Here is a 27,758-nt window from a genome sequence, read left to right as displayed (position 1 = left end):
GGCATTAGTGAATCCACTTCTGAGAAAAGGTAATGCTCTAGTTCTGTGATCAGTGTGCAAGAGAGGAATGTGATGCAGCGCTCTGCTTGGCAGTGATTAACTGGAGTGTCGTGAAGAAGTGTCGTAAGAATTGATGTTGTGTATTCCCTGCATTCCCTTGGGATGCGGTCCTCATATTTCAAAAGCTATTGGCTAAGAGCAACAGGAGTAGCCAATGCGGTGCTCTCCAGATGCTGCTGGACTCCAACTCCCATCAGCCCCAGCCAGCTAACAGTCAGGGACGATTGGAATAGTAGTCCCAAGCAACATTCAAAATTAGCTGGGCGCCAGTCGCACTTCGCAACTGGCAGTTGGTCTTTTGCGGCTGGATGTTGATGTCTCTGGGAGCCCACTTTTGGCACCTAGCATCTCCACCTACTTGGCTGCAGTCAGCTGGTTTGCTGGGCACCACGGCAGCAAAAGGCGCCATCTTTTGCTGCCGCGCTACCCTGCAAAAGCGCACACAATACAAATGGAAGGAAAGCATACCCAATCACATCTCACATGGACTGAAAACAACGGCAGCAGCGAAGACTATACAGTGGTACCTCTGGTTACAAACTTAATTTGTTCTGGAGGTCCATTCTTAGCCTAAAACCATTCTTAACCTGAGGTACCACTTTAGCTAACGGAGGCCTCCCGCTGCCGCCGCCACACAATTTCTGTCCTCATCCTGAGGTAAAGTTCTTAACCTGAGGTACTACTTCCAGGTTAGTGGAGTCTGTAACCCGAAGTGTTTGTAACCTGAGATACCACTGTATTTGCTGGATTGAATTCTGTTCTGGACATGGGTTGAATAAGGAAACGTTGGCAATTTCCGCTCCCATTTCTGTTTCCATTGGAATTTTCCGAGACCCCTGATATTCACCAACCTGGATGCCTTTAAAGGGGAATTAGACAGATTCCTGAAAGATAAGCCTATCAGTGGACGCTGGTCATGATGACTGGGTGTCATTAGCAATGTCAGAAGACAACACACATGGAATACTAGTTGCTGGAAACCAAGTGCTGTTGTGTTCTTGGTTCCCAAGTGCCTCTGGTTGGCCATTTTGAGAACAAGATGCTAGATGAGCCTTAGGTCTTATTCAGCCGGGTTCCCCTTAACATTCCTATTTTGGGCACTCATGGAGACGGTTAACCCTTCCCCCCGCACACACTATAGTCCTGATCCTGCTCATCTAGCTAATGCTTAAAGAGTTTGAAAAGCGCTTATGCACATTTTAATGTCATTTTCTACTTGGTTTCCCACCAGCATAATCTTCTTATCACTATGTTCAGCCGACTCCCCAAGAACCACCTATTCGTTCTGACTTCCTTTTTCTAAAAAAATTAAAAATTCACATTTTCATAATCACATTCATAAGCGGAAATGCATTCAGTAAATATATTTCATCATGTTTAGAGGATCCAGCAACACAGACTCCCCTTGTGTGATGCCTGACCCAGCGAAGGATAAAAGGAAGCTGGTTTTTCTGAATATTTCTGTTGAGTCGATTCTTCCATCCCATAATTATTTATATCATTTTATTCAGTACTATTAAGCCACATATTTTTCCCTGCCTTTGGTCTGTTGAGGACATTCTATTGGTTTCCCATGCACTGCTCTGCACCTGAAGTTTTACCTATTCCAAAATCATTACCAGATTGACTGCAAGGACAGCCTGTTATTTTATTATTAGTATTTTTGAAGAATTTCTTGGTTTACAAAAGTACATGCCTCGTCTCTTTTTTTCAGGTTGTGGGGTCTTTCGTACAAATCAGTTACATTTGTTGTTAGACATTAGTGTTGAGTACAGTATAAGGTGTGATCTAAACCACTGAGCCTCTTGGGCTTGCCGATCAGAAGGTCAGCAGTTTTAATCCCTGCGTTGGGGTGAGCTCCCATTGTTTAGTCCCAGCGCCTGCTCACCTAGCAGTTCAAAAGCACGTCAAAGTGCAAGTAGATAAATAGGTACCGCTCCGGTGGGAAGGTAAACGGCGTTTCCGTGCGCTGCTCTGGTTCGCCAGAAGCGGTTTAGTCATGCTGGCCACATAACCCTTTAAAAACTGTCTGCGGACAAATGCCGACTCCCTCGGCTTATAGTGCAAGATGAGTGCCACAACCCCAGAGTCGTCCACGACTGGACCTAATGGTCAGGGGTACCTTTACCTTTTCCTTTACAGTATAAGGTTGGGGAAGAGGAGGGGGGAGAAGAAGGGTGGGGTCTTGAGGTTTACAGTGGTACCTCAGGTTACATACGCTTCAGGTTACATACGCTTCAGGTTACAGACTTCGCTAACCCAGAAATAGTACCTCAGGTTAAGAACTTTGCTTCAGGATGAGAACAGAAATCGTGCTCCGGTGGCGCGGCAGCAGCGGGAGGCCCATTAGCTAAAGTGGTGCTTCAGGTTAAGAACAGTTTCAGGTTAAGAACAGACCTCCAGAATGAATTAAGTACTTAACCTGAGGTACCACTGTATATTCTTTTATATAGTGTACATGTGGGGTTTTCTGTCAGCGTCAACTGAGTAAAAGGTCAACCAGTTATAATTTTATTTACTTGGAAATAAAACTGCATTCTTTAATTAAGCAGCAACCCCACCATTTGCACGAAAAGTTACCTTTGGCCTTCATACATCTCCAACAACCATCTAGTATTATTAAGTACATTTTAGATAATTTGTTTGCATTCTGACTTTCCTTGACTGACTTTCTCCTCTTCTGCATTTACTTCCAAGAGGTTCAGTACAGGCACAACACTCCAAAGCATAGCTTGGAGATCTAGCATGTGTCTTGTGCCTTTCTTTTATCTGCTACAATGCCATTGCCATTAACAACCTTCATTTGCTTTAGCTATTGTTCCTTGTATAGTGGTTAAGGCTAACTAATATTGCCTTTTCCCCCCCTAGAGGGGTAGCTGTGTTAGCCTGTCGAAGCTTAAACAACAAAGTGTCTTGTGGCTGCTTTAAGAGTAATAAATTCACCGTGGCATAAACATTTGTGGGCCGCAGTCTACTTTGCCAGCGCATGAAGTGTAATTCCAAATTGGCGGACATATACAGTATGCGGGATAAATATCAGTCTCATATAACGAGCATGCTTAGCTCTAGTTAATGCGTGAAGGGGTTAAGACCATAGAGTAAGCAGTTCTGCCAGACTTAACTAGGTCACGCCCCCTCACCTTGGGAGGAAGGGTTACCAAAGCCTTTGTTCATTCTCTTCCATCATGTGACTCTGATCAGAAAGTATGTATGGGTTAGTTGTTCCAAGCTTAGACCGTATTTCTATAATTTGTGCTTCTATACAAATAATTAAGAAACTCTTACCTTTTTGAAACTGTTTTGCTTCTTGTCTTTCCTTGCTGCTGTATTGAAAAGCACATGAATCTGACCTTTGAAGAGTTTGCAAGTAAACATTTTTAACTGACCAAGCATGTTGTCTATATTTGTATGCCTAGGGAAGTAAGGGGAATTTTGGAAAGAATTTAGAAGGGAATATCTTAAAGGTCTATCAGCCTTTATTTCCAAGCTTTACCTTCTTGCATGTTTTGTGATTTGTTCTGCTGGGGCTCTCTTCCCAAGAGAGTGTATGTCCCAAACCTGGATCTAGGCATCCAGGGAATTCTTCTTTTATTCTTTTAAACCAATTACAAACAAACACTTAAAAAAACCAACAATATATACAGATAGCTGAGAGTTTGTGTGGGAGGGAACATTGGGAGAAAAATAAAATGCAAAAAGAACAGACAGTGATGTAATAATATAAAAGCAAAATAATTACAATGACCAGTTAATGAGGCTGTGCTGCTGATAACACACACTTCCTGGCATTGGTAAGCTAGTTAATGCACAAGACAAGGGGAGAGCGTCTGTGCTTCTTTTCCTAGATCTCATTGTTGGATTTGATAATACCTACCATGGTATCCTCCCAGATCAGGTTTGTGGGATGGGTATTCTGGTTACTATTTTGCAGTGGTTCCACTCCTATCTCCAGGGTTGGTTCTAGATTGTGATATCTGGGGAGTGCTCTTCAGGCCATGGTCAGTTACGCTATAGGGTTTGCAGGGCACAGTTTTTTCCTTTCCCTTGCTGTTTATTATCTACATGAAGCCATTGGGAGCAGAGTTTGAAGAATGGTGTCATGAACACATGAAGGACAGGTAACTCTACATCTCCATAAAATTCGAATCAGGTGTGGCTGCTCAGGAGCTGTATGGGTTGGATGAGGGTAATTAAACTGAGCTTTGAATCTTAGTACAATGGAGGTTTGTGGGTGAGTGGTTTTCAAGTCAGGGAAATTGCCTGTTTAGGATGAGGGTTGACTCTGAAGGAACATAGCTTGAGAGGTGCTCTTGGATACGTGTTTGACACTGGATGTAGTTTCATTGTCTAGGAGTGCCTTCTGCCATCTTTGACTGGTGCCAACAGTTGTGTCCGTTCCTGGATTGGGATGCTTTAGTTGTGGCATTGGTCCAGGCATTGGTCACCTCCTCCAGATTGGATTATGGCAATGCACTGCATATGGAACATCTTTCAAGGTTGGTTTGGATGCTGCAGGTATGGCAGAAGGCCAAAGCCAGGCTGTTGAAGGGGCTGCTCTTTCAATAGTGTGTGACACTGTGCTGAATGAGCTGCCAGTATAGGAAACGTGTAGGGAAACATAGGAAGCTGCCTATTCAGATTATTGGCCCATATAGCCGCAGCCTGTATGGGCAACATGACTGAAAACCTTTGTTTCTTTCAGTTGTGCTATATATATTTCCAACACTAGTTGATTTATGATGATCCATTATTTTCCATGGTATTCCTTTTATCATTATATCGTGTTGATTAACTTCTTATCATGGCTTTCTTATCATGGACAAAGGTTAGGTGGTGATCTGTCTAGATCTGTTTTAGAAGACATCTAAAGGCAGCCCTGTTTAGGGAAGTTTTTAAATGACTGATGTTTTAATGTATTTTTAATCTTTGGTTGGAAGCCGCACAGAGTGGCTGGGGAAACCCAGCCGGATGGGCGGGGTAGAAATAATTGATGATGATGATGATGTCTGGGGTTCTTTAGCTGTGTTTGCTGCATTGCATGGGGGTTGGAGTAAATAATAATAATGGCCGCCTCTTTCAGCGGGTCTGGGAATGCTCCCTCACAGAGGGAAGCATTTACCACCCCGCAGAGCCCATCACCCAGCCCTTCCTGGCTTGCTTTTATTAGCCAGGATGGGCAGGGATCAAGGAGACAGGTGGTTGGTTTCACGCGTCCAAGCAGCCTGTCCACATCCTCAGAGGTAACTGATTGAAATTGATTCTATGCAACTTGACCAGACAGGGCTCTAGCACTCTCCCGCCCCACCCCTGCTACCACGGTAGTGTCTACCTCCTTCCGAATACAGTGGTGCCTCGCAAAACGAAATTAATTCGTTCTGCGAGTTTTTTCGTCTTGCGAATTTTTTGTCTTGCGAAGCACGGTCAAGTCGCAACTGCACCTCTTCAAGCGGTTTTAAGAAAAAGGAAACAAACTTGCAAGACGTTTTCGTCTTGCGAAGCAAGCCCATAGGGAAATTCGTCTTGCGAAGCAACTCAAAAAACGAAAAACTCTTTCGTCTTGTGAGTTTTTCGTCTTCCGAGGCATTCGTCTTGCGAGGTACCACTGTATGAGCAACTTTATCTGCAAAAAACTTTGCAAAATCGAGCTTGGGATTTCTTTTCAACTCTTAAATTCTGTGGTTCTTTGGTTCCATTAAAAAAAAACAACACACCTGCAACTTGTTTAATTTTCTTCCCCCATCCCTGATATATTATAGCCAAATTTGCCATGTGGGGCATCAAAAGTTGTATGAGTTCACTTTTCTCAAATCTATTATCAAATCAAGCAAACACTGTCAGGGTAGTTTTATGGCAGAAATAAAGGGCTTTTAAGAAACAGCATCATTGTCAAACTGATGGTTTTCATGTCTGCACCATTCTTTTCTCCAGTAATACATCTGTGGCATATAATTCTTGGCAGTACATGATGATGGGATTACAAGCAAGTATGAAATGGCTCTAGGCATACAAGTGAACTCAAGCTATTAAAACATGAGCTTTCACTTCTGTTTAGTCATAAAGGTTCAGACTTTCAACCTGGAAATACCAGCACAGGAGGACAAAACCCACGACTCAAGTCGGATTTAATATGTGCCACCTGAAGCACTCTAGAGCCTCTCTCACAAGTTCTTCTTGCTCAGGGCTCCTTCCAGTTAGCCACAGCCTCGTCAATATATTTCATTGCATTCATGGCCCAGCAGTCATCAGATACTCTCAGAAGAATGAGTGCTCAGTCCTCAATAGGCAGTTCTGCAGTTTGTCCCTTAAGCTTTTACTCTAAAGGTGTTATGTACTTCTGGAAATTTTGGTGTTGATACCTCCCTGTTGTGTGTGGATGGTTCGGTTTTGACCACTTAAGGGCCACACTTGGAAAACTGAGTGTGCTTTCAGTATACAAGTCTGGCTTCAGAATACAGCGGAACCTCGGTTGTCAAAAATAATCCGTTCCGGAAGACCATTTGACTTCTGAAACATTCGACAACCAGGGTGCAATTGCCGGTCGACAAAATCCATTGAAAAAATGGAGAAAAGCGCCTCGGAAGCTGTTTGATTTCCAAGACGTGTTCGAAAATGGAAACATTCACTTCTGGGTTGTCGCCGTTCGACAGCCAAAATATTCAACTTCTGAATCGTTCGACAACCGAGGTTCCACTGTATAGTATTTGCTGCAGAATATCAGAATTTCTTTTTTCTTTTCTTTTTTAAAAGCAGGTTGCTATTCCTTATAGTTGAAAATACATGCTTGAAACTGTATTTACTGTGCCTGGTGCTAAATGAAGTGCTGAGTAACTTTTCCAAGGAGCAGAGATTCAGTATCCTGCATAGCTTCCGTGTCTGTCGTTGCGACTTCCAAAAGCAGACTGAATTGTGTGAAAGGAAGAACTCATTCAAATGTGTTGTATTTGCACAATTTATCCAGGCTGAAGGTTTTTAAATTCTTGTTGCAGAAGTTCTGGGGATGGTTTTTGAGGTGATTCCTCTTTCCCCAGCATACACAGGTCTTGATAGCGGAGGAGCTGTTGAAACTTGAAAGCTGCTTTCTTGATAGCAGCTGGCTGGGTACTTAATAAGTTCTTACCCATAAAATACCTCATTAGTAAATCACTGTCTTGGGCAATAAGATTTATAAAACAGGCGACACCAGTTATGTTTAGGGATGGTTTCCCCAGAGGGAATTGCTGGTCTATTTTCAGCTGTGCTGTAGCGCCATCATTACAAGTGGCTAAGTGCTGCTACTGCAGCTTCTGAATCAGCAGAGATCAGGTGACACTAATAGCCAGTTGGGTCACATTATCATTATCGTTATCGTTATCATTATTATTAAAATTTCTATACTGCCCTTCATCCAGAGATCACAGGGTAGTTTACAATATGAAAACCTAAAAGTATAACAACCAACCAAAAACTTACAGTTTGAAAGGCCATAGATTTTTTTAATTAGCCAGACACCTTAAGATATATAATGAAAGCACCAGGCAGGCTTCCATGGGGAATGTACCCCAGAAGTGTGGAGCCACCACAGAAAAGGCCCATTCTCGTGTTGCCTCCCTCTGGACCTCTCACGGACGAGGCACACTAAGAAGGGCACCAGATGATGATCGCAGGGTCTCCGTTGGTTCATATGGGAGGAGGAGGTCCATGAGGTCTTGCAGTCCTGAGGCTTAATAGGTCAAAACCAGTACTTTAAATTAGGCCCGGAAACAAATTGGCAGCCAGTGCAGTTATATGTTCAAACCGTCTTGCCCTGGTGAGTGTACTGGCCCTACAGAAGCACTGGATTTTGTCCTGACACTTCAGTCCAAGCAACTTGCAGTTGGTGAATTGCAGACAGACTTCGTTAGGGGAGGGGTTGTAGCTCAATGGCAAAGCCCCACATACTTCGCATGCAGAAGGTCACAGGTTCAATCCTCTGTGTCTCCAGGGAGAGCTGGGAAAAGACCCTTGTCTGGAGAGTCAGTCAGCATAAGACAGTACCAAACATCTCCTTATTTTTCCCTGCCTGCCTCTGGGCTACTAGCCCTGATGTGTGAGAGAGGAAGATTTATACAAGCACAAAAATTAACCTTACAGTTGCAGAACTTAGCCAGGGCAGTTCTGTAAGGAAAAAGGTAAATAAATGCCGCTTAGTGCATTTAATGTGAGAATAGGACCTATGGAACTGCCTTAGTCCCAATAAGACCTTTGGTCCGTCAAGTCTCAAACTGTCTACTCTGACTAGAAGCAACCCCTCTTCGTATGCCCTTTGCATGCAAGACGTTTTCAGGAATCTAAATATTGTGTTTTGGAGGTAGGTTTGAATTGCCCTTGTTGTTGCCTTCAGAGCAAAATTCCTCCCGAATTCTATGCAAATAGTACGCATCAGAAAGACCTGAATGGAGTCCTGGCACATTCTTGAACAAGTGTCATCTTGTCTTGATTCCTCAGATAACATGCATGTGTCACTAGCTGAAGCCCTGGAGGTTCGGGGAGGACCACTGCATGAAGAAGAAATATGGGCTGTATTGAATCAAAGCGCGGAAAGCCTTCAGGAGTTGTTCCGGAAAGGTAAGGTCCTGACTTGTAGCAGAAGCTTTGCAGGGAGTGGGGACTTTGTGGTTGACCTGTGCATAACTGGGGGTTGGTGTGTGTGTGTGTGTGTGTGTGTGTGTGTGTGTGTGTGTGTTGAACACTGTCATGGATTCCTGCCGCACCGCCGGAGCACGATTTCTGTTCTTATCCTGAAGCAAAGTTCTTAACCCGAGGTACTATTTCTGGGTTAGCGGAGTCTGTAACCTGAAGCGTATGTAACCCGAGGTACCACTGTAAATGTAGTCCAGTACATTGGAAGATATTTGGTTTATTAACTCACATCTGCAAAATTCAATTTCTAGTAAAATGACAAGTAAGTGCCGGACATTAGTCATCCCAGTGCCTCTGTATTTTTTTGGGACAAAACAGTGGGATGTTCTTGCTGGAGAATGGAATAGAATAACAGGGACCTGCAACAAAACACTGCACTTCATCGTCCTAAGAAGTGTGCTTCCCTTTAGGGTGCTAACCAGCCATGCCCTTCTTGAGGCTACTCCATTCCATCACTACTCCTGTTTTTCTTTTCCAGTTTTTTTGTAGCTAATGAGGGTGCTCCAGTGTGGTGTAGTGGTTAAGAGCGGTAGTCTTGTAACCTGGTGAACCGGGTTCGCTTCCCCGCTCCTCCACATGCAGCTGCTGGGTGACCTTGGGCCAGTCACACTTCTCTGAAGTCTCTCAGCCCCACTCACCCCACAGAGTGTTTGTTGTGGGGGAGGAAGGGAAAGGAGAATGCTAGCCGCTTTGAGACTCCTTAAAGGGTGTGAAAGGCGGGATATCAAATCCAAACTCTTCTTCTTCTTCTTCTTGTCTGTTGTTGGGGGGTTTTTTTTGGGGGGGGGGCAGGCGGAGGAATGGCACTGATACCTCTCTTATGTCCTGTCATCTCCATCACCCAAGTTTGCTAGTTGCATGGCACTGCCTGCATGTTTCTTTTTCCTTATCTTCATGAGCCAAAGGGCTAGAGACCAGGTTTGATCGATATACAGTCGTACCTTGGAAGTCGAACAGAATCCATTCCTTCCAGTAGCACCTTAAAGACCAACTAAGTTAGTTCTTGGTATGAGCTTTCGTGTGCATGCACACTTCTTCAGATACACGAAAGCTCATACCAAGAACTAACTTAGTTGGTCTTTAAGGTGCTACTGGAAGGAATTTTTTTATTTTGACTATGGCAGACCAACACGGCTACCTATCTACTACAGAATCCATTCCATTTGACTTCCAAAAGCGTGGCTTCTGATTGGCTGCATTGGAAGCCGCAGAAGCCCCGTCAAATGTTGGGCTTCCGAAAATAGTTCACAAACCGGAACAGTCACTTCCGGGTTTGTGATGTTCAGGAGCCAAAACGTTTGGGAACTAAGCTGTTTGTCTTCCAAGGTATGACTGTATCATCCAAAACCGGTTTGAAATCCGTATCATGATGTTGATTTCATAATGTTTGACCTGGCAATAGATAGCAAATCACAGTGAGTGTGTGTGTAGCACAAAATCACAATGTGGGGAAAACCATGAAGCCAGCCCAATACCTCTACATAGTTCCATCCTTATATCAGACATTATGATATATTGTGATGTTCATCTGGTTATATATCCTGATGTTGAAAACCAGATATATCGCCGAGCCCTTCTAGAGACTTGCCTTTTGCTGTAATGAAAGATGAATGTTCTAGGAAGGGGTCTAGAAAATGGGTCAGGGGAAATGTTCCCATAGCCTACCAACAAGCTACGGGTCAGAGTGCATGGTGGAAGCACTAATGCTGCTGCAGCAATGTGGACCGTTGCGTCAGCCGCTTTTGATTTATCAGCATTAATGAAAAGTTGAGTTGGAGAAATGGCCGTTCTGTAAGTTCCCATCCCAAGCACTTGAAGCTCTGTGATGACACATTTGGCGCCGTGTCAAGGAGAAAAGCCTGGGGCAGTCTCTCCTCCTACTCCAAACTCCTTAATGTGAAAAACGAGTCTCAAAGGTCACGTTTTATTGCCGTTCCAAAAAAGCAACTCCCACAAGAGCCCACCGCCCTCTCTGTGAGTGCATAGCCAAGGTACTTGGGGGAAACTTTATCTTAGTAAACCCAGTTGTGCACATCCTGTCGTCCTTTTCTCTCTCTGAAAAGTGGGGAATTAAAACCCATTTTCTCTTCTGCCTTTGCTTGCTCTTTCTTCATTCGTTTAAAATGCTTTCATTCTCACTGCAGGCCAGTTCACTGTTGAAGGTGGTTCGCACCAGTGGAGATAGGGGACAATTGTACTGTGTCCTGCATTTATCCCAGGAGGAATATACATCTATATATAGAGAGACTATAACTGTAGGGGGAGGAGGTAGCATAATAATAATAATCTGTAGCTGACTGCAATTCATATATCCATCATCACTGCAGTAATAGAAATAATAACCGTTCCTAGTATTCCCATAGCACTTAAGAATGTTCAAAGCCACACATTTTTCTGTAGTTCTGCTTATGGCAGCTCAGCAAAGCAGGTCAGTGTTATTGTCTTGATGTTAAGGTTGGTGTGATGGCCTGGGACTCGGACTCGGAGCCAGAGGAGTCTGTCTGCACCGGATCCTTTGCCTCAGATGGCAGCTGAACCTAGTCTGGGGCCTGATTCTGAAGAGCCCCAGTCTGCCCAGGTTCCCCTGCAACAAGCACCAGCTCCAGATGCGGAGATTACCATGTTGCCTCCAGCTGGGCAATCACTTACAGCTGCTCCACTACCACTTGGGTCAGTGGAGGCTGAGGCGGCCTCTGGGTCTACTAACCCACCAACATCTCCCGAGCTGCAGAGACTAAGGTCTGAGAGAAGGAGAGACCTGAGTACTCGCAGGAGGAGTGCTCGCCTTCGGGCGAGACAGGGAGGTGAGTCACCGGGGGATCAGGACCGACCGTTACCCCGACAGAGATAAAAGGCTGCTGGGCCTCATCCCAGGTTGCAGGAGCAACATTCCTGTTTGCCAGAACCTGCCTGTGATCCTGTGCCTGACCTTGCCTGGTTTCCTGCCTTGTGTCCTGCCTTGGCCCTGTTGGACTGACTCCTCGCGGAACCCTTGGATTTGGGACCGGACCTGGACCGCGTTGCTCGGGTTACCTCTGGGCCCAGCACAGTTAGGGTCTTCCTGACACTTTGGGAAGAGCCCTTGCCAGTCTGGTGTCTTCCAGGTGTTTTGGACCACAACTCCCATCAGCCCCTGATGGGAGTTGTGGTCTGAAACACTTGGAAGTCTCCAAGCTGGTGAAGGTTGCTTTAGAATGCTCTCAGACCACTTCATTTGCATTATCTCAGGATAATCCTAGACAGGGATTATCCAAGACATCTGCTGGGGAAGAGGGAATGGCTGATGATCTACATCAGGAAGAAATGGAGAACAAAGATCTGCTCTGGGGACAAGGTTGAGAGGAGACCCAGCAGGGCCATGTATTTGCCAAGAGGCCGCTGTAGAGGTGGCAACATTGGCCTCCAAGGAGCATGCCACAGCTGCAGCTGCCCCTGTGAAACCTGCCACCTGAGGCAGTCGCTTCACCTTGTCTCATGGAAGGTGTAGCCCTGATCCTAGATGCTTGGAAGAAGTCCCTCACTCTTGTTTGATTGGAAGGTTTCTACCCCAGTTTTCCTTTAAAAAGGGGGCGGGGAGCTCAAGGCAACGTTGCAGGTAGCGCAGAATGCAATGGCTAGGCTGTTCTGTGAGATACCCTACCGTACCCACAGGGACGAGGGAGAAATTCGACTTGGTTTGTCGTTAAAGGTGAACCTGCCTAATTTACACATTCCAAAACAATATGAGAACTGAAGCACAGCCATCCTTCAAAATATTCCAGATTTTGCAGTGCAGTTGTCCAGCCAAGTAATGTGTCCAAAATTGAATATACTAGGGTAAAGCATGGTTAAGAATGCATATATTTGCGGAAATGACATATTAAAAATATTAGGCAAAAAATAAGTATATCAGGAGAAATCCACACTAAAATGCAGGTGCTTTTTCATGAGGACTTTTTCATGAGCCTCTGTTTTGCTTTCAGATTGATTGTCACACCACCCCCAAGTTTGCTTTTAGAGGGAATGGTGATGAACACTTCTGTTCTGTGCACTCTGGGAGCTCTTGTATTATTATTTTTACAATCTGCAGTGCTACCTTGGGTTACAGACACTTCAGGTTACAGATGTTTCAGGTTACAGACTCCGCTAACCCAGAAATAGTACCTCGGGTTAAGAACTTTGCTTCAGGATGAGAACAGAAATCGTGCTCCGGCGGCAGCGGGAGGCCCCATTAGCTAAAGTGGTGCTTCAGGTTAAGAACAGTTTCAGGTTAAGAACGGACCTCCAGAATGAATTAAGTTCTTAACCCTAGGTACCACTGTATAAAGGAAGCCTGAATTGTAAACCAGCCCTATGCACCTTCACCCAAAAAGATCCCTCGTTTTCTTCAGTGCAAGTAACTTCCAAGGACTAATCCTGTTCAGAAAGCCCCCTTGCGCAGTCTGGGAATTGCCTGGGATTCATGAGATTTACTTTCCTTGAATTCTGTGATGATCTCAAGCTTGATACTATCCTCGCAAACACACAAATAAAGCCTTTTTATTGATTCGCTTGCACACTTCTGAATTGCACGCTTGCTTTCAGATCCCTGCATTGTCTTCAGACCACTTTGAGGGAACTGCACAGACGATGTAGTAAGAGTTCCCTGTCCTTTCATCTTCCATAAATAGGGGTTTTATTATTAAGTCGTCAAACCAAATGGGGACTGTTAAAGCACCCTGCAAATGTTCCTTTCATTGCACATGCTTTTCTTGAAAAGTGGGAAGGAATTGCAGGTCTTGTGCAATGTTTTTGGTATTGATTAGTCATTCTGGAGACTTTTTAACCACATCTAGTGCCAGCCCGCAGTCATATATCTTATTGACAACATGAAATCAGGAAATGTTACAACCCATCCACTTCCCTCCCCTTCAGCCATCCCTTCAGCCATTTCTTAGCATCCTCTGTTGTTGTTTAGTAATTGATGAATGGTATTTTGCATTTTTCTCAAGGTGATTTACAAACACTCCATAAAAGAACAACTAAAAACACTGTTAAAAGCAGTTGCAAAGTACGCTTTAGAAACGGTACAAAATGAACAGCTAAAGGCAGAGAGACCTTTTCATCCTGGTGGAAAATCTTGCTGAAACAGAAATGTCTTCAGCTGTTCCCAGGAAGTACAGATAGTGGGTGCCTTTCATTTCTCAATGAGGATGTTTTTTCTGCAGAACAGGGGCAGCCACACTGAAAGCACACCACTTGAGTTGGTGTGATTTTAAGGAGAAACTCTCCTGGACAGCACAGTGGCCTACTGGGTATAGAAGGGTGATCTCTCAAAAAACCTCGCTCTTGAGATGTAGAGTCCCTTATAAGTTAGTTCCACAAACCTTGAACTTGGCCCAGTAGCAGATTGGCAGCCTGTGGAAATCCTGAAAACCAGGTATTACCATATTGCCCTGAATATAAGCCTCACTTTTCCCCCAAATTCTGACTGTGAAAAGTTACAAAGTGCGGCTTAAATTCACGACCTAACAAAAATTGGCTTTTACGATATCGCTGCTGAAGCAGACATACGGTAAAACAGAACGGGTGTGAGTGCCTGCGGAATTTTAAGAGAGCAGCTTATATTCAGGTATTGACTTTTTTCCTTTTAATTTTAAAGGTGCGGCTTATATTCGGGTGTGGCTTATATTCGGGCCAATACGGTATATACTGAAGAGGTAACAGGGCTTAGTGAGCTGGGAGAGTCTGTGGTAGAGGGAAGTCCAGAGGCAGAAGCAGAAACACTAGAGAAGGGAGGCCAAGAGGCAGAGATGAGTGAGGCTGGTGTAGAGGCATGGGTATCTCCCCATCCTGCTGCAAAAAGCTACCCCCTCCACCGAACCAGAAGAGGCATGAAGCGGGAGGAGCAAAGGCAGGCATGTAGGCAAAATCTCCAATTGCTTGGGAAAACCCTGGAGAGAAGACATAGCTGGCTGTGTGGAGGCAGGGACGTTTAGTCTTGGCAAGTGCGTCATGGGGGCCAGACCTGAGTTGCTGTTCTCACTGGGCCTGACACTCCTGTGCAGATCCTCTTTGGCCAGTAAAGAGTTAACACCAGCTTGCTTGGTGTGATTAACTGCTGACTTCCTCTGGTGATTTAATAGACATAGATCCATAAGTGGGGTAGGGTTGAGATGGCAACTATTGGCTCTATCCGGTTATTGTGTCCAACTTTTGTACATGCAAGGTCATGCCTTCATTGATGCTGGTGTGTATTCTCCAACGTGTTGACCTCATACTGGAGCTCCTTTCCTCTTGGAGAAGCTCACACAGTTCCACTTTGACTTGGGGCCACTTTACTCATCACAAAAGTCTTGCATGGAAAGTAGATTGCTACATAGAACCATCACTTGCACACCAGGTTGTGCTGCACATGGAGGGAAATAGATGCATGGCCATTTGTCATTACCTCCATGCTGTTTATGAGCATTTTCCTATAAGGAACTGTTCTGTGTGCAAGAAATTATTATTATTATTAATTATTATTAATTTATTATTTGTACCCCGCCCATCTGGCTGGGTTTCCCCAGCCACTCTGGGCCACTTCCACAAAGACCAAAAATACACTAAGATGTCACACGTTAAAAACTTCCCTGAACAGGGCTGCCTTAAGATGTCTTCTGAATGTCAGGTAGTTGTTTATCTCTTTGACATCTGGTGGGAGGGCGTTCCACAGGGCGGGCACCACTACCAAGAAGGCCCTCTGCCTGGTTCCCTGTAGCTTTGCTTCTCGCAATGAGGGAACCGCCAGAAGGCCCTCGGAGCTGGACCTCAGTGTCCAGGCAGAACAATGGGGGTGCAGACGCTCCTTCAGGTATACTGGGGCCGAGGCCGTTGAGGGCTTTAAAGGTCAACACCAACACTTTGAATTGTGCTCGGAAATGTACTGAGAGCCAATGTAGGTCTTTCAAGACTGGTGTTATGTAGTCTCGGCGACCGCCCCCAGTCACCAGTCTAGCTGTCGCATTCTGGATTAGTTGTAGTTTCTGAGTCACCTTCAAAGGTAGCCCCACATAGAGCGCATTGCAGTAGTCCAAGTGGGTGATAACTAGAGCATGCACCACTCTGGCGAGACAGTCCGCAGGCAGATAGGGTCTCAGCCTACGTACCAGATGGAGCTGGTAGACAGCTGCCCTGGATATAGAATTGACCTGCGCCTCCATGGACAGCTGTGAGTCCAAAATGACTCCCAGGCTGCGCACCTGGTCCTTCAGGGACACAGTTACCTCATTCAGGACCAGGGAGTCCTGCACACCAGCCCGCCCCCTGTCCCTTGTCTGAAGAAACCCCAAGAGAGCATCTCACCACCCTAGGCTAAGACCCCCTGTTCCCAAGATTCCCAGCAGGTTTCATTAGAATACTATCATTATTTATTATATTTAATAATAACGAGGAGGAGGATGGAGATAATTCCTCAGATGTTTATGTGAGAGTGCCCTCGAGCTAGCAGAGCGCTTGCTTAATACCAGCTTCTAAGATGGAAGCGATAACAACAAAGTCACTTCTTGCTCTGGCTAGGATTCCCAGGCAACACTCCTAGGCAATGGGATCACAGATACTCGGTGTATAACTATTAGAACATGGCTTCTAGCCCAGTATTGATGATGTACATCATGTTGTAGTAATCTTTCCATTCCCCCCCCCCTGAGCCGAGGAACAGAATATTGTGAACTTGTTGCTCCTGACTTAGAAAGCAATCTTTAAAAGACTGTCCTAATGCATGGAAGATAGAGGTGTGTATGTGTGTGTGTGAATTGTGTGTTTGGTGTTTATGTAGCCCCAGCCACTTTTGGGTCAGGCCCCGGCCACTGCTGGAAGGTGGCCCCTGAGTGCTTTCCACTAAGTCATAGGTAGGCAAACTAAGGCCCGGGGGCCAGATACGGCCCAATCCCTTCTAAATCTGGCTCTCGGACGGTCCAGGAATCAGCATGTTTTTACATGAGTAGAATGTGTGCTTTTATTTAAAATGCATCTCTGGGTTATTTGTGGGGCATAGGAATTCATTCTCCCCCCCCCCAATATAGTCCAGCCCCCCAGAAGGTCTGAGGGACAGTGGACCGGCCCCCTGCTGAAAAAGTTTGCTGACCCCTGCACTAAGGTAATCCAACCCTCAACCCCACCCCACCCCCCGCTGTAAGAATGACATTCCTAAATTAATAATCCTTGGTTTTTATAGGCAACAAAAGTAGATTAGGAGTTGTGGTCTCCTCTGGTCAGGCATTGGATGTTGCTCAGCCTGGGTAGCTCAGTTGGTTAAGAGCATGAGGTTGCAGGTTTGATCCTCACATGGGACAGCTGCATATTCCTGCAGTGGGTAGACGATCCTCAGGGTCCCTTCCAACTCTATGATTCTACTCCTTATGTTGTCTTGATAATCTGGCCTCCATGATGTCATCTGTGAAAGGGAGCAATTAATGCACTGACTTACAGGATAGTTGTGTAGTTCAGTGCTTATCATGATGCAAAACCCAACAGCATTTGGGGTGACGTTGAAACTTGAAATTGAAGGGGAGCCAACCGAACATGCCTCCTTGCTTACATCAGTATAGTCATACCTCATGTTATGTTTGCTTCAGGTTGCGCCTTTTCAGGTTGCGTCCCGCAGCGACCTGGAAGTACCGGAAAGGGTTACTTCTGGGTTTCGCCGCTCGCGCATGCGCAGATGCACAAAATGATGTCACGTGCATGCACAGAAGTGGCGAATCGCGACCCGCGCATGTTCAGACGCGGGTTGTGTTCTTTTCAGGTTGTGAACAGGCCTCCGGAACAGATCCCGTTGGCGACCAGAGGTACCACTGTACATGGAGGGGACTAGATGACAGCTCAGTTTTAAGCCACATTGCGCGCAGAGAGTTCAGGGTTCGATTCCAGCATTGTCAGCTAAAGGGTCTCTGGTGGAAGGATTCCTGCCAAAGACGTTATAAGACCACTGCCAGTCAAGAGCAAACAGTGCTAAGCTCAGTGAACCAGTGGTCTGACTCGATTCAAGGCAGCCTCTTACGTTCAAGAAACATTTATAAGAACGCCAGAATTGCTTTGCTTAATAAGATCAGAGGTTCATCAAGCTAAAAATGCTGTCTCCAGCAATTTTGCCAGCCACATGTGCCTAAAAGCTCATAAGCATTACGGACCTGTGGTTTGTCTCTTGCGCTTGGTAGCAGGTGAGACCTGCAGCAAAGTGTTGAAGTATGGAGTGCTCCCCTTCTCTCTTCTTGGGATATATCATTCCACCCCTGGAATTCTGTTTTTAAACTCCTTGACAGTCAGTCAGCATTCTGTACCCATTGCACTTGGCTCTTTCCCCCCTGAAGCCCTTTTGTACGCAGACTTTCCCTGAAATCTTCAGATTTGTGTGTGGAAGGTACCATTCCATCTACATAAGGAGTCTCACTCAGAGTTCACAGTTACTTGAATAGGATGCTGACTCTGAGTGCAGAGGCTACGATTTTGGGCATTGATCGGCCTTGTCCTTTGTCAGCTCCAAAGTTATCTCAGCCGCTGATGACCACCGCAACATGAGAAATGTGGATTCATCTGCAGGAGGCACACGAGGTCCCCTTGGCAGGGCTGCAAAGCAAGCCGTTCAACACAGTTTTCCATGCCCTAATTCATAGCATTAGTCTCTGGGCAGGGAGGGAAAGGCCGGCAATTTTTAACCTCCATTTCAACATCAAAATATATGCCAGGCTAATCTGCACAAAGATGCCTATCCTAGGCCAGTCCTATTATTCCACCTGTTTAATTACCTGCATTAGCACTTGTCATTCAGAGGGTGTGTGCTGTGTCTTGTAGTCTTCTGTTGCATGCAGACACATGCTGCATCTTGTACGCTTATACTGCATGAGGTCAGAAATAACAGGTCTTTCCAGTGATGTTTCTTTTATGTGTTATGGGCATCGGTGTATGTAGAAGAGCAGGTCTTTCCTTTGTTTTGTTCCTCTGAAAAGTCAGTTAGGTGTTGCCTCTTTAAACAGGATAGCTTACCAAAACTGCAGAAGGCAACTCTAAATGGAGCCTTTCTGCCCTTACCGTTTATAGTGGCATTGTTGCTGTTTGATCTTAAGTTTTTAAGAGCGGTTTTGCAGCTCCTTTGGTCATATGGCGCTGTTGTTGGAGAGTTGAGTGTGGGGTTTTCCCTTCCACGCTAATAGCAGGTTGTGCTTCACTTGAGAACATTTCTGTGGCTGTCATGTTCCTTAAGTTCCCTCCTGTTCCTCCAGCTAGGAAATGCCTGGAGTTATGAATGAGGGATATTCCTTCCATGGCTTTAAAAAAAAAGATTTAATGCCTAGTATTCCAGAATTCTAATTTTGTGGGCATATAGGAGATTTGAAGAGGAATTACCATACTTTTCCGTGTATAAGACTATGTTTTTTTCCTTAGAAATCAAGCTAAAAACATGGGGCCGTCTTATACATAGGGTGGACGTTGATTGGTTGCTGTTGTGGCTGTCAGCTGCTATTGTGCGTGTCATTGGTTGCTGCGTCAATGGGTGGTGTTGATTGGCTGACGCTGCGGCAATTGGGCGGGCAACTGGCAGCTTCTGCCGGTGAGGGGGCAGACAGGAGGCAGATTTTGTGATGCGTGAGGGAGAGCAATTTTCGGCTCCCCCCCCAAGAAAAGTCCAAGAACCCTCGGTAATCCTCTCCCAAAAATGCTGAACAACTCTGTTCAATCCTCCACAAAAAAGCTCAACAATTTTGTGCCATCTCCCCCCATTTTCTTAAATTTCACTCCCCCAAAATGGGGGCGTCTTACACATGGGGGCGTCTTATAGACAAAAGTACGGGGTGTGTCTGCCTGAGCTATGGCGAACCTGGTAATTGTGACGAAATTTTGTCAGTCTTGTTGCGTGAACACGTACAAGTGCCAACCAACCTCACACAACTCTGTGCCCGTGACGTGTCGGGAGATTCACTGAATCAGTAAATATTCACGGTGCCGCTTATGCATTCATGACACCGTGACAGGTGGATGGGAGGTGCCGACTCTTGTAAGGAAAGGGAGTGCTCTTGCCTTGTCCAGGACTCATATTGCGAAACAGGGAGGTTCTGTACAAACTGTCAAGTCCTAGTTCGGGAACGTAAGAATAATAAAGACAACTCAATCCATCCTTTACAATTATCGGGCTTACCTAGCAACATAAAACCTTTGAATATGTTCCAGTTGACCTCTTGTACTCACTACCAGTAACCCAGTAATTGCAAACTTGTGTAAGTGAACGCATATGTATGTGTAAGAAACCTAAATGAGTTGTAGCGATCATAGCATGGTGGTGGGAGCTTCCATATTTAAGTGGAAGGTTACAGTGCAGGGCTCCCTACTCCTGAAAATTAAAGAAATCAGAGGCCCTAGGAAGATAGTGGACCATCTTTTTATTTACAGTGGTACCTCGGGTTCAGAACTTAATTTGTTCTGGAGGTCCGTTCTTAACCTGAAACTGTTCTTAACCTGAAGCACCACTTTAGCTAATGGGGCCTCCCGCTGCTGCCACACCGCCAGAGCACGATTTCTGTTCTCATCCTGAAGCAAAGTTCTTAACCTGAGGTAATATTTCTGGGTTAGCGGAGTCTGTAACCTGAAGCGTATGTAACCTGAAGCATCTGTAACCCGAGGTACCACTGTATTACTTTTCCCTCTTAGGAGCACCAGAAAGCATGCAAAATTACTCCTCCTTTGTGTTTTTCACAACAACCCTATGAGGTAGGTTAGGCTTCATTGCTGAGTAAGGATTTGGGTCTGGGTCTGTCCAGGACTTGTCTGACATTCTGACCACTATACCAGTGGTTCCCAACTGTTTGTTTTTTAAAAAAAATGATATTTATTAAAAATTTAAAAGTTACAGAAGAAAAAAAGAAATAACAATAAAGTAGAAAAAAACAATAACAAAACACATAAAACATATAAAAACCATACAATAATACAGAAAAAAACAGACAAAAAAGAAGCTAAAAAAACACATCCAATATTCCATGTCTTTGCCTTTTTGCCTTTCCTTAACTTATTTCATCCACCTCCTCAAACCTCCTTTTTTTGTATTCTAGTTCAATTCACTATTTCAGCAAGTTCTTCCCATCTTTCTCAATTTTGATTCTATAGTTTTAACGATCTAACCATAAATTTTTTTCAACTTAACCCAATATCAATCAACTTTTACTTAATTCTTTGTTGCATTTCTACTAAAACCATGTTAATTCATCCCCGCATCCTTCTAACACTCATTAATTTTACAATGTTTCTGTAAGTATACTTTAAATTTTTTCCAATCTTCTTCCACCGACTCTTCTCCCTGGTCTCGAATTCTGCCAGTCATTTCCGCCAGTTCCATATAGTCCATCAACTTCATCTGCCATTCTTCCCTGGTAGGTAAATCTTGTGTCTTCCAGTATTTCGCAATGAGTATTCTTGCTGCTGTTGTAGCGTACATAAAGAAAGTTCTATCTTTCTTTGACACCAATTGGCCGACCATGCCCAGGAGAAAGGCCTCTGGTTTCTTCAGAAAGGTATATTTATATACCTTTTTCATTTCATTATAGATCATCTCCCAGAATGCCTTAATCTTTGGGCATGTCCACCAAAGGTGAAAGAATGTACCTTCAGTTTCATTACCAGTGGTTCCCAACTGTTGTCCCAACATGAGCACATGACACACTGGTTTCATTACCAGTGGTTCCCAACTGGTTTCATTTCCAGTGGTTCCCAACTGTTGTCCCCACCCCCAAAGACCTCTTGAAAATTGCGAAGGGTCTTGGCAGAATTCCTTTTCTCCATGTTGTAGCAATCACAATGCACAGTGCTAAATGCTGGGTGATTTTTAATTGCATTTTTGTTATGTTGTGCTTTTGGAGTACATAGTTGCTTTTGTTTCTGTCTTTGTTTTTGTTTCTGTTACGTGTTTTTACATTGTGACTTTATGTTGTAAACGCCCTGAGACCTGTGGGTATAGGGCCGCATACAAATTTAAGCAATGATAGTAGTAATAATACAACGTAGGAAATTAAAGGAGCAAGAAAAATGCAGTTAAAAATGAGTACGAACATTACATGCAGTGGATGTGCTGTCTCTCATCTTCATCCACAAACCCACAGACCTGCCGTGGACCACCTGAATGGAGCTCACAGACCACTGGTGGACCACAGTTTGAGAACTGTTGCTGCGCAACAACCCCATGCTGGCCCACGCAAATGCACATCCTGGCAACCTGTTTGTTGTGGTGGAGTAGATCTGTACATGTAGAGTGATGCCGTGCTTCTAATATAAAAGAGGGAGCAGGCCACCAGCACCCAAAGCATGAATATCCAGGCCAGGTGCTGGGACCACCCATCGCCCACCCTGTCCTGTCCACATGGCTGAGTGGGTTGATTGTGGGTTCACAGTGCCCACAGGCTGCATGTCTGGCATTGTGGTGTGTGTTCCCCGGAAAGCAAAAAAGATGACTCTGTTAAGATATTACAAGCAGAGATTTTCGGAATCTGCCCACTGTTTTATATGGGTGGCCACAGGTTATTTTAGCAGAGGTATGCTAGTTGTTGTTGTTTAGTTGTGTCCAACTCTTCATGACCCCATGGACCAGAGCACGCCAGGCACTCCTGTCTTCCACTGCCTCCCACAGTTTGGTTAAACTCATGCTGATAGCTTCGAGAACACTGTCCAACCATCTCGTCCTCTGTCGTCCCCTTCTCCTTGTGCCCTCAATCTTTCCCAACATCAGGGTCTTTTCCAGGGAGTCTTCTCTTCTCATGAGGTGACCAAAGTATTGGAGCTTCAGCTTCAGGATCTGTCCTTCCAGTGAGCACTCAGGGCTGATTTCCTTTAGAATGGATAGGTTTGATCTTCTTGCAGTCCATGGGACTCTCAAGAGTCTCCTCCAGCACCATAATTCAAAAGCATCAATTCTTCGGCGATAAGCCTTCTTTATGGTCCAGCTCTCACTTCCATACATCACTACTGGGAAAACCATAGCTTTAACTATACGGACCTTTGTTGGCAAGGTAATGTCTCTGCTTTTTAGTAACTGAGGTATGCTCAGTTACTGTTTAATTGTGTTTTCATCTCACCCTTTTTCTAGAAATTTTAAAGCACCCTCACAACAACCTGCGAGGTAGGCTAGGCTGAGAGCGGCTGACTCTAAATCACCCAGTTCACTTTTTCTTTGGGTTGGGGCTGGCTGAGAAGCTTAAGCAAGAGCATACTGTCTCACTGCTATGCTGTCATTGAGTTGACACAGAGAGAGGCAAGGGGAATGTCTTTGCACCAGTAGCGTGATCAAAATAATTCTGGGTTTTCTTGAATTGTGAAATGGTTGCCTTTTCATGGCACATGCAAACAGATTGCAAGAAATCATCTGGTTTTTTGTTTTGTGCCATTGCCTTGTTTGCCGGAATAATGAGGCTGCATTGCCTTCGTAAATATACGCTTTAAAAAAACCAAACAAACAAACTTAGTTGTCTTCTGGCACTGCTTATTAAAACTCACAAGGCTTCTGTGAACAGGCTGCATAGCTCTAGAATTAGCTCACCGATCTGGTAGCTAATTGCTGAAAATGACACACAACTGACCAAGGGCCATACAGAAACAAAAAACAAAAATTCCAGTGGTCCTGGAAAGAAGATTAAAATTCCCTTTTGCTGGAAGAACTCCCGCATTTTGAGGGTGGGGAGAGCAGGGAGATTTAGTAGCAACAAGACTTTGGAGCAGAGAGACAGTGGAGTCACTTGAGAGCAACTGTGCAGAGACAGAAACAGGAGTGACTTTTGGGGGGTGGGGTGGGGAGGTATTTAAAAAAGCACAACTCAACTTAAAAATCACTTTATACATGGACACACTGCATCAAAGGACTTCTGAGTGGGAGGACCCAAATGGCAAACCACTTTGTTTTCCTCCCTTGTCGCTGCGGAGGATGCAACGGTACAAGGTATTTAGAAGGGGAACAACAGGAGGCTCTCAGGGCATATTATAAAGCAACTTCCTTTGTTTAATTGACATTTAGCTGAGTTAAGGAGTGCACAGCCCTGTCTTCAGTCTTCGACAAGGGACAGAGCAGTGGGTGGTTTTGCCTAGACGAGATCTGGGGCAAGGCTCAGTCCAGGGCGAGAGGCCAGGCAGTGTAGGAGGCGAAAGAAGACCAGGCAGGCATGCGAGAGGAGGACCCAGGAACATAGGCCATTGACATGGCTGCCTGCCAGCTATTCCTTTGTTAGGAATGCTTACTTGGCTGATGGGAGCCGATTGTTGGGACATGGTCTCCTAATATCCGGAGATCTCTCTTCAGGGCTTTAAAAGAGAGCCACCCCCACCATGAACTAAGGAGAAGAATAGGATGGTGACTTAACGGGTCGCCGAAAAGAGGAAATGTGTCATCTGGAAAGAGGGCACATATTTGCCTAAACATTGCATACCTGAAGTTCTGTGACTAGAGATGGTCATTTAGAAATAATTGCTGTGATTTAAATAGGAATATACAACACGTCTCGCCTTAATGAGGAGGTCTGTGACCAGGTCTGCTGTTTGGCTGATAACTGTTGGTGGGTAACCTCCAACGCCCTGCTCACTTGCTCCTACAGTTCTTTGACTTTAAACTAGACTAGGACTGAACAGTGTTTCCGTGCGCTGCTCTGGTTCGCCAGAAGCGGCTTGGTCATGCTAGCCGCATCACCCGGAAGCTGTCTGCGGACAAACGCCAGCTCCCTCGGCCTATAGAGCGAGATGAGCACGCAGCCCCAGAGTTGTCCACGACTGGACCTAATGGTCAGGGGTCCCTTTACCTTTACCTTAGGCCTGAACAGCCTTTCAAAGAGAGGTCCATCCCCTGTAACAGATGACACATGGGACCGCTTAGGAAGGGGCAGGCGAAGAAAACATTACTTTGCATTTTTAAATTGGGCAGAAAGGCAGAGGGAGAGCAGAGGGTTAGTTGAAGGTCCCTTGAGGGTTCAGAGCCTCTCTTTGACTGCTCAGGACGGGTTAAAAAAACCCCCAGATGTAGGGGTCAGACACCCAACAACACCATGCACAAATAAATAAAGGAATAAATCTAAGGGCTTGTTCACACTTACTTTCCCTCTGTGCTTGCTGACCCTGGAATTTATCCCTTTCCCTGAGGAAGTGAGAAATCACGCAACAATATCTAGGCTGCAGAGGATGGGCTCCAAAGGTGGAATGTGTAGCTGCAGGGGTACTAAATTAATTGTTCGTAGAGAATTCACAGCCGGGTTTGGTACAGGAGAGGGTTGTAGCTCCATGGATAGAGCTTTGATGCAAAGGGTTCCTGGTCCAAATCCTGGCATCTCCCGGTAGTGCTGGGGGGAAATCTTACCGGAAATGCTGGAGAGCCACTGCCAGCCAATAACATGCTCCAGGGGTCTGAATTTGTAAAAAGCAGCTTTCTGTGTTCATAAAATCCCTAGCACAAAGCCAGGCAGGTCAGTAGCCAAGAAAGGTTTGTTGACCGTTTTACCTACAGCCACTTCCTGATTCATTTTGCAGGGGCTGGTGGAGGGCTGGTCCCAGTCAGAGCAGGGCACATTTAGAACCACAGCGAGAGAACTGCAGTTTGGTCCATGTGTTCTGGAGTATTATCGTCAGGTGTGCCCAGAAGGGGCGTGAGAGAGATAAGAAGCCAAAGAAGGGTTGCATAGAAAGAGACAGGGCTGTTTCCATAGATCAATAATCTTAGCGTCTATCAAGAAAGTGGTTGAGAATTACATGTTTCAGTGCTTCCCCATACCTGAAGCAGAATGTGGTGCATCTGTCTACATAAGTTGATGAGCACATGACACATTTGATTGATGCCACACACCAAAATCTTCCTGTATGTGAAAAAGTAGCATGCTGTGTCTAATGGTTCTAGCCTAGTCTTCTCCCTAGTGAAGTTCATTTTCTGCTTTCAGGGAGGCCTGTACCACTGGGAGCTAGTGTGGTGTAGTGGTTAAGAGCGGTAGTCTTGTAACCTGGGGAACCGGGTTCGCGTCTCCGCTCCTCCACATGCAGCTGCTGGGTGACCTTGGGCCAGTCACACTTCTCTGATGTCTCTCAGCCCCACTCACCTCACAGAGTGTTTGTTGTGGGGGAGGAAGGGAAAGGAGATTGTTAGCCGCTTTGAGACTCCTGAAGGCGGGGTATCAAATCCAACTCCTCCTCCTCCTCTTCTTCTTCTTCTTCTTCTTCTTCTTCTTCTTCTTCTTCTTGTTTTCTGAATGTTGGAACTGTCTTTTTTGTGACTATCCATGCATTCTCTCTTGGAGCCTGTGAGTGAACAAGGGAGAAGGAGTTAGTTTTCATACTTGATTTTCTACCTCCCCACTCACATTTTCGCAGTTATGTTCCATTTGTGCTTGCTTCTCAAGAAGTTTGGCAAGCAGTTGCATTTGTCTGTGTGTTTGGCTGAATTCAGTTTGGCAAATTTAGCAGGCTACCCCAGAAGAAGAAGAAAAACCCATCTTCTTATTTTCTTTTTGCCGTGGTTGGATTCAGATTAAAGTCTATTCTGTAGCTCTAGTTTGATCTTCAAGTTATTGCCTTCCAATATTTTTTTGCAAGCATTGGCCTTGTGTACCTTTTCTTCTGGGCCAGCTTTCTGTGGCCTCGTGCACTTCAAATGTTTTGGGGCAGCAACCCTCACCAGCCCCAGCCAGTGTTGCAAATGGTCATGGAGTTGTAGTAAAAAAAAATCTCCATTGAAACCCTAGTTGTAAAGACCTTCACCCTATCATCGCAGTCCTATAGTATGTTTTGGGAAATTAATTGCACACTCAAAATACTGTCCTGCCTTAGATCCTGAACTCTCTGGAACTCAGGATGTTTTGGCTCCCGAACGCTGCAAACCCGGAAGTGATTGTTCTGGTTTGTTCTTTTGGAACCCGAATGTCTAACGGGGCTTCCACGGCTTCTGATTGGCTGCAGGAGCTTCCTGCAGCCAATCAGAAGCCGCGGTTTGGTTTTCAAACGTTTTGGAAGTCGAACGGAATTCCGGAACGGATTCCGTTCGACTTCCAAGGTATGACTGTACAGGGAAAAAAACATTAGTTCATCTGTTAAAGGTGATGTTGGATCCCACTGCACCAAGTATGGCATATGAAACCCCGTCCCTGTAGCATCTATAGCCAGTTGTCATGTTGCTCTACAACTGCCCACCCTGCCTATTCCAGATCAACAATGGGGCCCCTCTAGACATCTTCTCTTATTGTGCATTTATGATAAGTTGTGCTTGGGATGATGCTACTACTGGGGCGGTTATATGCTCATGTGCTCTTGTCACTGAGCTTAGCCCTTCTCAGTATCAGTTATTTCTGATGGAAGAATGATACTCCTTAATATATATATTTTCCTACTGCATGCAACGAACCTCTTCTGAGTTACAAGTTTTGGGGAACTATGATTGACCACTCTGTGTGCAATCTACCACTTGGGTTTATACATGTCCTCTTCTCCTGTCATCTTATATAATGGTGATTACTCGCAGTTTCTAAAAGTGGGTGAAGATGGTGTAAAAATGTCCCACTCACTCCCAAGAGTGGACAAGACAATTTCCACACCCCCAGAGGTGTTGGGTCCTTTAAGACAGGAAGTAACCTCCGCAATAACTAAAAAACACCGCATACTGGCGTGGCTGACAGTTTGGTCAAGTTCTCTACAGAGAAGTTTATTGTTACAAGGGTTGCCATTTCTGGGGGTAGAAGGTTTCCTCTCTTAAAAGGTCAAGTGTAGGCTGAATCATCTCATAGTTTGCTTTTCTTCATGGCAACATTATTCAGGGAGCATGAATGGAAGTTCTTGTGAAGAGGGGTAGCACTTTGCCTTCGCCACACAGATTCCCACCAGCACACCAATTAGGTTCTAAGTTTTGCCTTTAAGAATTAGTCCGGACAGGCACCGTTGCAGTAATTTTTAGTTGACGGATTAGTTTTTCAAGCCGAAAAAGGAAACCTGAGGGAGGAAAGGTATTCCAATTTGGAGCGTTCCGCTCTGGCTTTGATGTTTTCTGAGTAATTGCGCACACAAAATGACAGGGAAAGAAACATTAGTTCATCTATTCAAGGTGG

At 45.1% G+C, this 27,758-nt stretch overlaps 1 protein-coding gene across 6 annotated transcripts in view; it reads left to right on the top strand.

The window, feature by feature from the left end:
• PTPN13 (protein tyrosine phosphatase non-receptor type 13) overlaps positions 1-27,758 on the top strand; it is a 161,048-nt gene that overhangs the window by 36,451 nt on the left and 96,839 nt on the right. For all 6 annotated transcript variants that reach the window (XM_081206882.1, XM_081206883.1, XM_081206881.1 and 3 more), the window contains one exon: positions 8,524-8,643. In XM_081206882.1, the coding sequence (XP_081063008.1) occupies positions 8,529-8,643 (115 nt within the window). In that variant the 5' untranslated portion in view covers positions 8,524-8,528. Of the gene's footprint in view, positions 1-8,523; positions 8,644-27,758 lie in introns of those variants that run through there.

The sequence above is a fragment of the Podarcis bocagei genome (genome assembly GCF_964188305.1).
Source record: "Podarcis bocagei genome assembly, chromosome: 9".
NCBI classification, from domain to species: domain Eukaryota; kingdom Metazoa; phylum Chordata; class Lepidosauria; order Squamata; family Lacertidae; genus Podarcis; species Podarcis bocagei.
The sequence above is the reverse complement of the archived record's forward strand: the minus strand, read 5'-3'. Positions and strand labels throughout refer to the sequence as shown.